Source organism: Dipodomys spectabilis, unplaced genomic scaffold, assembly GCF_019054845.1.
Source record: "Dipodomys spectabilis isolate Male_0828 unplaced genomic scaffold, ASM1905484v1 ptg000297l, whole genome shotgun sequence".
Lineage (NCBI taxonomy): Eukaryota > Metazoa > Chordata > Mammalia > Rodentia > Heteromyidae > Dipodomys > Dipodomys spectabilis.
This window is the reverse complement of record NW_024870974.1, coordinates 3,967,309-3,979,933: the sequence shown is the minus strand read 5'-3', so window position 1 is coordinate 3,979,933 and position 12,625 is coordinate 3,967,309. Positions and strand designations below refer to the sequence as shown.

General features: G+C 37.8%; 1 protein-coding gene across 1 annotated transcript; it reads right to left on the bottom strand.

The window, feature by feature from the left end:
• Positions 1-603: 603 nt before the first annotated feature.
• Gimd1 (GIMAP family P-loop NTPase domain containing 1) lies at positions 604-12,373 on the bottom strand. The gene is made up of 3 exons (XM_042701853.1): positions 12,356-12,373; positions 10,145-10,536; positions 604-864 (listed from the first exon to the last, which is right to left on the bottom strand). Exons 2-3 carry the CDS (start codon positions 10,532-10,534, stop codon positions 604-606), a joined length of 651 nt encoding a protein of 216 aa, XP_042557787.1. The 5' UTR covers positions 10,535-10,536; positions 12,356-12,373.
• Positions 12,374-12,625: the final 252 nt, after the last annotated feature.

Here is a 12,625-nt window from a genome sequence, read left to right as displayed (position 1 = left end):
AATCATAGAGTATGAACTACTTTAATCTTGGCTTCTTTCTTTCAACACATAAAGAGAATCATAGAGTATGAACTACTTTAATCTTGGCTTCTTTCTTTCAACATACTATTTGGGCAGCTGATTAATATTGTTACAGGTCGTTGAGTTGGCTCATTCTCATAACTATAATAACTCATCATGAAATACACTACCATTATGAACACTTGGATAGTTTCTACTTTGTAGCTATTATGAATAGTGCTGCTATGAACATCCTTATCCCTGCATGTCTTTCAGAGCACAGATGAACAACTTCCTATTGGATGTATACAAAATATAATTACGATATCACAGGATATAGGAAAACAATACTAAATGCTGTGTTTGGGGCAGGGGCAGTACTGGGTTTTGAACTTGAACTCAGGGTTATATGTTTGTTAGGCAGGCATTCTATCTTTTGAGTCATTCTTCTTTTTAACTTACAATTTTCCAAAATGGTTATACAAGTGTACACAATCACTGGTGTTGCATACAATTCCCATGGTCCACATCCACACTGACAAAACAGTTTTGAAAATCAGGCTCCGACTCAATAACCAATACTCTTTTTCTTTCACTTAAATTTTATTTAAAGGTAAGGACTTGAAAGTTATTGTCTTTTATAAATTCTGTGGTCTTTTCTAAGATTTTCATTCTTTGTTCATTAATGGAGTTTCCTTTTTTGTACTGGAAAATACATCTGTGCTGAATGGAGGTCAGTAGACATAGCAGTGTATCAGAAGCCTGACATAAGTATTCATTTTCCTTGAACCCAGCCTCTTCCATTTTTTCTGCATGGGTGAAAAGAACAGCAGTATGATTCTTCCAAGCATCTCCCAGAAGTTCCTGAAAGACAGATGAACTTAAATGATTATTTGCTTTGGACGGATTCCTCAAAAAGGAGTGAAGGAATTGAGGTCCAATGTAATTAGCCCTTAGATCAGTGGGATGGTATTTAAGAAAGCTGGTATGTATAATAGGCACTAGATATAAACTCAAGTGTTATAAGCAAATAGAGGGAGACAAATGGACTCTGAAGACATTTATTTTCCTGGTACAATTAAAATACAACCTATATTCTGCATGCATCTTTTCTGGTTATACAGAAATGGATGTAACAGTAATCATTCAACTCACTTGACAATGTTACCCTCTTAGATCTACTAAATTCCTTTAAGTTAAAGGACCTTGGCCAAGGAAATCCATGTGTCATTTTGTAGGTATGTTGTATTATCATCTCTAAGAACTACTAGGGACTTAAAATGACATAATATAGTTACAATCTATCAACATTCAGGTGACATGCAACAGAAAAAATACATTTGGTAATTTGGAATAGCTACAAAATATTACCCTAATCCTTACCCTCCTCACTGCACATGCTTAAAATTAAAAAATCAAACAATTTATCAAATGACTTCTAATGTGGTTGCAAAACTTTGAAGGCTGGTGTTCCTTTGTTTAGTAATATGTGGAAGTTGGTTATGTAATAACTTCTTGTTTGATTAGTGAAAACAGGATGATGTAAAGCAGAAGTAATAGCAGGTAGCAAATTCACATAATATGAAAGACATCTAGAAATAGCTACTTAAATTTTTCAATATTTACACATTTTATGAAATTATAACAGTATGACAAGAACATTTTCCTATCCATACATTGCCATTACCAAAGTATTTCCAAGGTGCTACCAGCTTCTCATTGAAAGAAAAATGCAAACTGCCTAGAAATAAACATAACAAGAAATATCCAGGGCTTCTACTAATCAGAATAAGGGAAAACAATATGCAGTGCTAGGTATTATGCTGAAGTGTTTACATGAATTATCTCTTTTGAAGCTCAATAAGGTTCTTTGTAGACACTGTTGCTTTCTTCATTATTATCTGGAGATGCTGACACAGAGAGAGGCCTAATTACAGATTTTAGTAAGAACTTGAGCTTGAATTCATTTACAAATAATGGCAGTTTGGGAAATGATTTCCAATGTGTATAGCACATACAGACTTAGCATTTATGACATCAAAAACAAAATAAGAAGGAAAGAAAAGGAAGGAGAAGTTAGGAGAAAGGAATGGAGGGAAGGAAAGGGAGAAAGAAGAGAAGGAATTAGAATTTATTAATATGAAAATACTCATGAAAACTGTGGGATAAAGTACTTATAATTGGAAACATCTTATAACCATGGTTACCAATGAGAACTTAGCTAGTCTGGCTCTTGTCAGCCATTTATACATCCTTCTCTAAGACTTGACAGTGCACATTTTTGCATGCAGAGGTCATGCCTTTCCCTATAAATCAACAATTCTAATGTTATATAAACAATAACATGTTGAATAAAATGGAAATTTAGATTCTCATAAAAACTGAAGTATTTGTTTACGTGTTTTAAGGATTTCATTTTGAAGTTTCATCTCTGGGACAATATCATCTTTCTGGAAAAGTTTCCCTTTTGCTCTGTGGTTCATTGTGTTAGATTTACCTATGGTCAGCACTTTTGTTGCGGACTTAGAACAACTTCCTCTAGGGATAAGCTCAATATATTTTCCTCTTATAGGTTCAAAATTTTTCTACCAAAACTATCGAATGAATTGAGTACTGTTATTTACCCCAAAATGCCCTGTTTCAAAGAAAAAACAATTAAAATTGCAGGCCACAACATTATGGAATATTATTTAAAACAGAGTCTAAACTTTACATAAGAATTTCTCAAAAAGTACTTTGTCATATTCGTATGTGTTGATAAAAACATGAATTTATTTGAAAACTTTAGTCTAACTTTTAAAGATAATAACTTTTATAAGTGTGCAGCCTTATGTCAACAGCTAATGGAGACAGGATAAAAAGCCACTGTCATGTTTTCAGTGTGTTTTAACAGCTATCTGTAGAGAACAGCTACAGAGATGCAAAGGAAATGAACCATGGTGGTGTAAATTGAATTGTTTCCTTCAATTTCCTATGTTGGAGTCGTAGACCCTGTTCTTCAGAATGTGACTTTTTTTGTAACAGTGTCATTGCAGACATAACTGGTTACTGAAAGGTCATTAAGTTGAGCTCCTAATCCAATATCGATTGTATGTCCTTAAAAATAGGGCAGTTTGAACATATACAGAAAGAATATCATATGATAATAGAATGTCATAAAATAGCATATGAAATGGCCTTCTACAAGCCACAGAGAAGAGTTGGAACAAATCTTTCATTCACACTTGTCAGAACCAACCCTGCTTAGTCAGGTGCCGATGGCTCACACCTGTGTATTCCTAGCTACTCAGGAGGCTGAGATCTGAGGATCATGGTTCAAAGCCAGCCCAGGCAGGAAAGTCCATGAAATCCTTATCTCCAATAAGCCACTCAGAAAACCAGAAGTGACACTGTGGCTCATGTGGTAGAGTGCTAGCCTTGAGCTGAAGAGCTGAGGGACAGCACCCAAGCCCAGAGTTCAAGCCCCACGACTGACAAAAGAAAAGAAAAAGAGCCAACCTTGCAAAGTCCTTGATTTAAGTGAATTCCTAGTCTCTGGAACCAAGAGACAGTAAATACCTGTTATTTATTTGTGGTATTTTGTTACTGCAGTCCCAGAAAACTAATATAAATGGCTAAAATTTTAATAAAGTGCAACATATGTCAGATATAGATGTAAAAAGATTTCTGAGCTGGGCATTGGTGGCTTATGCTTGTAATTCTAGCTACTCAGGAGACTGAGATCTGAGGATTACAGTTAGAAGCCAACCAGGGTAGGAAGTCCATGAGATTCTTCAACTAATCACAGAAAGAGCTGGAAGTAGAGCTGTGGCTCAAGTGGTAGAGTGCTTGCCTTGAACAAAAGGAGCTCAGGGACAATGTGCCCAGACCCAGAGTTCAAGTCCCATGGCAGGCACAAAAGAAAAAAAATCTGGACTATTTACCTCAAGATTATGTGGAAGAAATAGTAAAAATACACCGGAATTCTTAGTGCAAGAGCTGAGGAAGATGAAGTTTATAAACCACTTCAGGTATATTTATTGAGGGTCTACTGTGTTCTAAGGAGGTCACATAATGGAAATTCCTCTTAGAGCTGAGGAAGGTGATGGACAGGTAAGAAGTACTTCTATCTGGTTGTAATTGTAAGCAATGTGATAGAAATAGGTTAAAGTCATAGAGGATGATATTTAGCCCTCTTGGGGTAAGGATGGAAGAAAACTTTCTTATTTATTTATTTATTTATTTTTGGGTCCGGTCGTGGGGCCTGAACTCTGGGCCTGGGCGCTGTCCCTCAGCTCTTCAGCTCAAGGCTAGCGCTCTACCACTTGAGCCTCAGCGCCACTTCCGGCTTTTTTTTCTTATGTAGTGCTGAGGAATCGAACCCAGGGCCTCAAGCATGCAAGGCAAGTGCTCTACCACTGAGCCACCTTCCCAGCCCGGAAGAAAACTTTCTTTCCTGTGATAGTATCTTGGTGTGATTGTTGAAAATGCACAAGAATAACAAGAAAAATAACATAGCCTGACCAGGATTGTATAATATTAGGATATTATTTCTATACAACTTCAGATATTAATCATGATCACTCGTATCTCCAATTTAGATCCAGACTTGATACTTAGCATAGCACTGATATGGTCATACAGATTGTCATATTATGTTATCTGTCTTAACCCTTGAGCACCACTTACCCCTATCTTGTTTATATTTATAGATTAATGCCTGGACCACACTTCTCATTAAAGATTTCTGAAATGTCATCTTAAAGGAAGTGCATGTTTAATAAGCTGTTCTTTACAATAGTCCTATCTCAAATAGGTATCAAATTCTCTTGTGGAATAACTTCCCAGTCTTCCTTTAGTTCATGGTATTCTGCATTATAATAACATGATCCACCTTTGTTTCCATCAGACATTTCCTATGGTTTAAATGATTATCTCATTCAGGGGCAACAAGTCAACGCATCTTAGGATAATAGGCTCCTAAGCTCTGTGTCACAAGCCCATGTGTTCAGCCATTAGAAGGTTTTTACATACTGGTAATTATTTATGAAATGATGCTTATGTTCTCATCCATGAGAGAAATTGCACTTTTGAATTTCTGCCAAAATCAAAAGAGAATGGTTAATTTAGCTTATAATCTTTAACTTGATTTTGGGCCAGAAAATAGTTGAGTATTTGAAAGTAGTATCACTTGGTGTATAGACATCATGTCAGTAAGCCAAACATGTTCACAACGGACACAGAGAAAGAATAATCACAGTTGATGGATACCTCACAAAAAGAAATTCAAGAGCAAAGTAGGTCAGGGTGAGTTACCTTGTGTTAATAATTAAAATAGAGTACTAAGCTTGATGGAAATTGTATAATCGTAAATTGTTTGGTTTCAGAGTGCTAATGGGTATGAGTGCATCTAGTCCTTTTGGGACAACTAGTTAGGATATAAACTGTGTTTTCCAGGAATGGTGTTCATTTTCCCAGGACCTTACCAGCCCTGCCCCATTTGTTTGTGGTTGATGAAATCATAGCATCTGGAGTTTTTAGGGGGAAACTTTAAAAAAAGCCAAGTATTACATCAACTACAAAAATATTATCATGGAGCAGGAGGAAAATGAGGGCCTTTGAAAATGTATTTAATGTTATTTTCTTCTTCTTATCCTACAAAAAATGCTGTATCTTCATTTTCAGAAAGCCTGACTGGAATCAGAGACTTAGAGAGTGTCAGTCAAAATGGCTTCTTTTTATAGATGAAAGTATATTAAATTGCTTGGCCAAAGCCATATGGTTGATTACACTTAACAAAGGTCAATCCCAGGACAAACAGTAGCAATAAAATAATAATGGCCACAGCTAACATTTACTGCGCATTTACCATATGCCACTGTCCCCACTGAACAATTGACTCCTGCTATACTAATATGACAGCAACCCAAAGGGAATCCAACTAAGTATATGTTATTATCATTCCAAACTTACCAATGAAGTTTAGCAAAGTTACCTATCAAGCAATCACAGAGCAAGTCAGTAGCTAAGCAAGAACTTGGACAGAACTCAGAACACAGAACTGTGTGCTTTATCTCTGTATATGTCCCTCATATCTATGGTCCATTTGAATAAGTACTCAATGTGGGGAAAATGACTGTCATAGTATAGGTTATAATTTTTGGAAGTCGTCTATAATTTTGGCCCATTGCTAAGTTTGTCACATTGTGTGTGTGCCAGTCCTGGAACTTGAACTCAGGGCCTGGGCAGTGTCTTATGAGCTCCTTTTGCTGAAGGCTAGTGCTTATCACTGAGCTATTGCTCTACTTCCAGCTTTACGGTGGTTAATTGAAGGTAAGAGTCTCACAGACTTTCCTGCCTGGCCTGGCTTCAAACTATGATCCTCAAATCTTAGCCTCCTGAGTAACTAGTTTTACCGCCACCAGCACCCAGCAGACCTCCTTAACATAGGTAAAATTATCCTCATCTTCTAAGTGAACCCCAGAAAGTCTCAGTAACATTAGGCTTTAAAAAACTCTAAAATTCTATCTAGCAACTAAGTCCATAATATTTGTTTTGTATATTCATATCCTGAGCCTTTCACATACACATTCAACTTGTGACATGAACAGGTGAGCTTTTTAAAAAATTCTGAAACAATACACACCTGCAGCTTTCTTATAAACAAAAATAATACAGCCCTAAGAGTGAAGAGAGGACTTTAGTCCATTGCAGGGTTAGATTCTTAGAGCAACTAGCTCGTTCCTTGAGGTGGCTGTATTATCTCTTCTCTGAACTGTTATTTTTACATATTTTTTTCTTTAGCATTCAAATAATGTCCTATAGAGCATGCACATGAGTGAATTGCTCTGGTTTTGGAGCAATGACTCACTGACATCTCCATAGTTTTGCTGTAAGTTAATAAAGGCCTAAAATAAATAAAGGAAAAGATCGTTTGGGAGACATTTTGAATTGTCACAGCCTATAAACCCTCTGAAAAATATTAGAACATCAATGAGGAGCTATATTTAAAGAAACAAAGAAGGAAGTACAATAAAGAAAGTTAAGTTTCTGATACTAGCCTTGCAAACACCTTCTATGGTCAGCAGCAACACCCCCAAAAAGGGTAAAGAAAGAAAAAGGGCAGATGCTCCATTCTCCTTTCTCATCAGTAAAGAAAAAGGATCCGTGATATGAATGGAACCAGAGGACCTTAAGATCTTGTAGCTTTGCAACAGCTGCTGGTTCTGTTGAATATTCAGATAACTGGCAGCTGCTACTAAGCTGTAAACATACAGATAGCTGCCCAGATCATCTGAGGCATCTTCAAGACAAAAGTCATTAACAGCCAGATTTTCTTCTGAGACCATCAACCAGAGACCTTGGTACATCCTGAATATGACCTTAGTACCTTCCAGAGATGACAGGCTACTCTGCTCTGAGGATTACTAAGTCTTGACTGCTGAGTTTTCATAGAAAGTGAAGTTGTTTGCTCTAGAAGAAGGTATTCCAGATCCAATCCTTGTCCTCTTGGATTGCCTCTCTGTCTTCAGTTTCTGAGTTGGACAATGACTTAAGAAAGGCAGTTGTCAGAAAAGTCCATATGACAGTATTTTACAAGGCCAGAGACAAGTAGCAATTCATAAAGAAATTGAGGATTTCAATACTGTTTTATATCCTAAAACTAGAAGAAACCATCTTTAAAAGTAACAGAATTGAAGGGCTGGGAAGGTGGCTCAGTGGTAGAGCGCTTGCCTTACATGCATGAGGCCCTGGGTTCGATTCCTCAGCACCATATAAGCAAAAAGAAAAAAGCCAGAAGTGGCACTGTGGCTCAAGTGGTAGAGCGCTAGCCTTGAGCTGAAGAGCTGAGGGACAGTGCCCAGGCCCAGAGTTCAGGCCCCACGACTGGACCCCCCCCCCCAAAAAAAAAAGTGACAGAATTGAAAATATACTTTTAGGATTTGGGGACCTGGCTCAAGTAGTAGAACAATTGCCTAGCATGTGTATGGCCCTGGGTTCAATACCTAGTGCCACAAAATAGAAAAGGAAAGAAAAAAAGAGTAAAAAAAAGACTGACAGAACAAAAGGGGGAAGGAAGGAAAGAAAAAGAAGGGAAAGAAGGAGGAAAAGAGGAAGGAATGAGAGAGAGCGGAAAGAAAAAAGGAAGAAAGGGGGTGAAAAAGAAAAGGAAATTATCCTTTGGTGTCCAGAATAGGGAAAAATAGGACATATGCAGAGATTTATGGTTGATTTTGAGAAGTAGTTTCTTGTGCATTTACTGGCTTAACCAAATAGCATAAGATGTTAAATATTGATGATAACAATTTTAAATGAATATTAAATCTATTTAAAAATTATACTGATGTAATGGATTCATGTTTTCCACCACTGTATTTCTACCAGAAGCACAATTAAAAATGTTGGTTTTAATAACTGCAGGGTAGTTTATGGGGCTTTCTTAGCTCCCACATTATGCTTTAAGTGAAATTACTTTTTTTCTTCTCTATTCTTGTACACATATACTTGATTTTAAAGGAGTTGAATGGTAAAGATGATTTCTTCTGCTCTTGTCACTCTATTTTTTTCCACTAGTTTCTTGTGATTACACATATAACTTTGGTTTTTCAATTTAAAAAGCATTCATGGGAGGATTGGGTAGGGGGGTGGGAGGAGGGGAAGGGATGGGAAGGGGAAACAAAGGAGGAGGCTAAATGCTTGATAAGAAATGTACTCATTATCTTGCCTATGTAATTGTAACCCCTCTGTACAGTATTTTCACAATAAAAAAAGAAAAAAAGCATTCATAATTACTGAAGAACAAAATGTGTGTCTATCACTTAGAAGAATCTGTTGTCTTTACTAGTTAGAGTAGAGGAGGAATGTCCTTCAGTAGAACAAATGACACTGTTTTTGTGGACATAACAGGCTTGCTATTGGACCAAAAGAACAGAAGCATTTATACAAATTGTTCTTGGATGCAAATGGCTGTTCCCTGTTCTCCACATAGTTAACCTGTGGAGCTTCTAGTACACATGGCTTCTCTGCACTAGGTGCCACAGGCCAGCTACTAAGTAAATCTATTGAAGTCTAAAAGTTTAAATCTGGGCAATCTGAGACTTGGATTTGGCCAACTAGATTCTGTTCGGATCCAGATTCTGTTCTGGATTGAACAGAATAGAAAAGCTCAACAAACAGCTTTCCAGGAATTGTTAGTAATTGTTTACCTGGGCCTTTTATACTTTTCCCAGTTAGACTAAATGTCTGTGCTCCTTTCATATCTAAACTGTGGTTATACCAGGACCTTTCCCCTTATGATTGCCTAATTAAGTGTTCAATTTAGCCACTTAAGATTCTAATCTTAAGTACAAGAAATGAACAAACAAATAAGAATGTACCAGTAGTCGAAGATGACGTGTGTCATTTATACTCTATCCGAAGTTCTTGTAGTCTTCTCATGGCTAGAATGGAGCTTTTTTTTATGAGGTGGGCGATGTATCTGAAATTCCTAGTTTCTTTTTTATAAATAGTGCAGAGGTCTCCCAAAGTGTTTGCCATGATGTGAAGTCTTATGAAATGGCCTCTGTGTGTTATACTACTTTGGGACTTAATGCTTTCTCATGTTTTGACTCTTTCATTAGTCTGTTTTGGACTATAGATTTGGAAAGGAAGAGCTGCGTTACCCATCAAATGCTAAATTTCATGCAGGTGTTCAATGCCTGCGTCAGTGAATGAAAATCTATTTGTTGGTGAAGTATAATGGATTGTCTCCTTGAGTAATGAACACAGAGCAGTATTTTAGTTCATTGAAGCTCAGTTGTTTTAAGAAATACATAGAAAGTTGTGAAAAGGACACTATGCACACTCTATTCTGGGGCTTCTATGTCAGTAGGTCTTGGATGAAGGAGCCTAGTTCATTCTGATGCAGTAACTTAGGGATCATGATATACAGATGTACTCTGCAATCCTTAGGCTTTAGGGACTCAGTTAACTGAAGAAGATTAGTATGGCAGTTTCCCCCTTCTGTGACCCAGCTATAAAATGACTTACTGAATTTCTCTAAAGGAAAATGACAAAACGAACAAACAAACAACTGGGTGGAAAAATCAATCTTGGCCCTTTCCCATGATGAAAATATCCTCCAAATGGGAACCATGGCACCAGGATAACTTCATCGTTGTATTACCTGGATCAGCTGGATGGGGTAAGATGCCTCCTGTCCACAGAAAGGCACATCTGCTCTCTGGACCAGTAGTGCAAGGTGGAGCCCCTCTTGCCCAAAGTGATGTTTCAGGGCCGCCTTGACCTGCTGCTTCACATGCTGCATGCTCAGATTGCTGTGTGGATAACCCGGAGTGTCCAACACCTGGACTTGCAGGATTATTTCTTGCCCTGCTCGACGCATGAAGCCATGGAGATGACAGCTGCGGCCCAGGCTGCATTCTTGGGTTACAGAACATGGGGCAAAGTGACTGTGGAAGTCAGTGCTTCCCAGCAGAATGTTTCCTGCAGAACTTTTTCCACTCTGAGTTCTACCAAAGAGAGCCAAGTTGATCACTACCTTGTTGTTTGTCATGGCTGTGGGTAACACAAAGGCACAGAATAAATAAGAGTCTACATTCACCCAATGAAAGGCTTCTGTCCTGGCCTGGAGCACTCCATATAGAATTTTTCCTTGGTATCCATGAGGGAATTAGATTAAGGACTCCCTTCCAAAACCTATGGATGCTCAAGACCCTTCTTTGAAATGGCATAGTATTTGTATGTCTGCAATATCTTCCTGTATAATTCTTGGCATAATCTTTAGAGTACGTCTAATAACTAATACAATGTAATACTATTTGAGTGGTTGTTCTGTTGTATTTTGTAGAGGATAAGGATGAGGAAAACCCAGCCTACAGATGCTCAATACAGACACTTTTTTTCTGAGTATATTCAATCCACCATTGGCTGAATTCATAGAATGCAGAATCCATGGATATGAAGGGCTGAATGTACTACCTTGATTTTCTCCTCCCTATTTCACAGTAGTAACTAAAGCATGGAGGAGGGTATGAAGATACCAAAATGAAGATACCAAAGGGAGAGCAGGGACTGTGGAAGTTACAGTGGAAGTTTATAGTGAGAAGACAGAGAGAAGTCAAATCTGATAGGGCAGACATGAGGGAGTCATTAATTGCAGATATACGAGATAGAAAACCCAAATTACATAAAGATAATGTAAAGCATCATTGGTAATGTATCAGGTTGTAGACAATTTGGTATAGAAAGGGTTATTGAGGATCCTGAGCTCAAAACCAAAACAAGAAAGAGCATTAGAAAATTACTCAATCTCAAAGAATTGGAAACTAGTCATTTTTGCAGTTTTTTTTTAAAACCATGTCTTTCACCTTCCTGCTTCTCCATTTCCTGAATGTACAAGTGTCATCTACAAATGGCCATTTTCCCCTACTTCCTGAATGCGTCTCTCCTGTGAAACACAAGTAATGTCAAAGATAACTCCAGTGTCTCTTTAACAGATGTATTTTATATAACCAAGCAGTATTCTGATGAACATGAGAACTACTTGTAATTTCTGTTATCAAATAATTGATAACTCACTGGGCACTAATGGTTCACGCCTGTAATCCTAGCTACTCAGGAGGCTGAAATCTGAGCATTGCAATTTGAAGCTAGCCAAGCAGGAAAGTCCACAAGACTCATATCTCCCACTAACCACATGGGGGGGGGGGGGGAGAGACACAGAGAGAGAGAGAGAGAGAGAGAGAGAGAGAGAGAGAGAGCTGGAAATGGAGCTACAGTTTAAGTGGTAGAGTGCTAGCCTTGAGCAAAACAATGAAACTAAACAAAAGCTCAGGGGCAGCACCTAAACCCTGAATTGAAGCCCTAAAACTGGCACATAAAAAATTGGTAAATCATTTCATGGTCCATCATTGTGAAGTGTCGACTTTTTAATAAAGAAAGCAAAGCCCTGTGCAGTTCACTGAGATGAGAGGTGACTATTGGGAGAATCTATTTGATTTACAGGATCTGTCAAGGGCACTCAATCTGTCACAGAGTGCCTAAACTCTTTTAGCACTTAAGGTCATTAATCATTTTCATTGGCTCATCGACAAAGGGGCTCAAGCTGCTTATTTAGAAACAGACACTTAAGTATAGCGTATTTATTATTTTTGCTAATCACTTCCAACTAATAGACAGTTTTAAATATCCTAAGCCTTTCCTAATTCCCTAACTCCCTTCACCCCAATATTCCCAAACCCTGACATACCAGCTTATGCAGCTCATTTAGCGGCGTCTATGCACAGTTTGGAAGTTGATTTTGTTTTCACTCCAGAATCAAGTGTGTGGTAGCATTTTAAAAAAGCTGACTCTGTCATCCAACACATTTGCTTACCTTTTCCAGTCTTGGAAGTGTTTTCCAGTCTTGGAAGTGTTTTCTTCACAAAGACTTCTGAGAGCTGGTACAGTTGTGCTTTGGTATGAACTTTAACCTCCTAACCTAATGTTGTACCAGTCAGGGACTGATACTATACTATTTTATTTAGTTAATCTATTACCCGACATCCTCTTTATAAGAGATTAGTTATCTTCTAGTCAGCACAGGCTTATGTCACCTGACAGACTTGTAATTTTGATAGATACTTCCTGAAATTTTTCCTTTAAG

Coding starts and splice junctions, on each gene's coding strand:
- Gimd1 (XM_042701853.1), bottom strand. CDS start 10,534: ATGACAAACAACAAGGTAGTGATCAACTTGGCTCTCTTTGGTAGAACT. Junction 865..10,144: donor ACCCCATCCAGCTGATCCAG/GTAATACAACGA, acceptor TCTGTCTTTCAG/GAACTTCTGGGAGATGCTTG.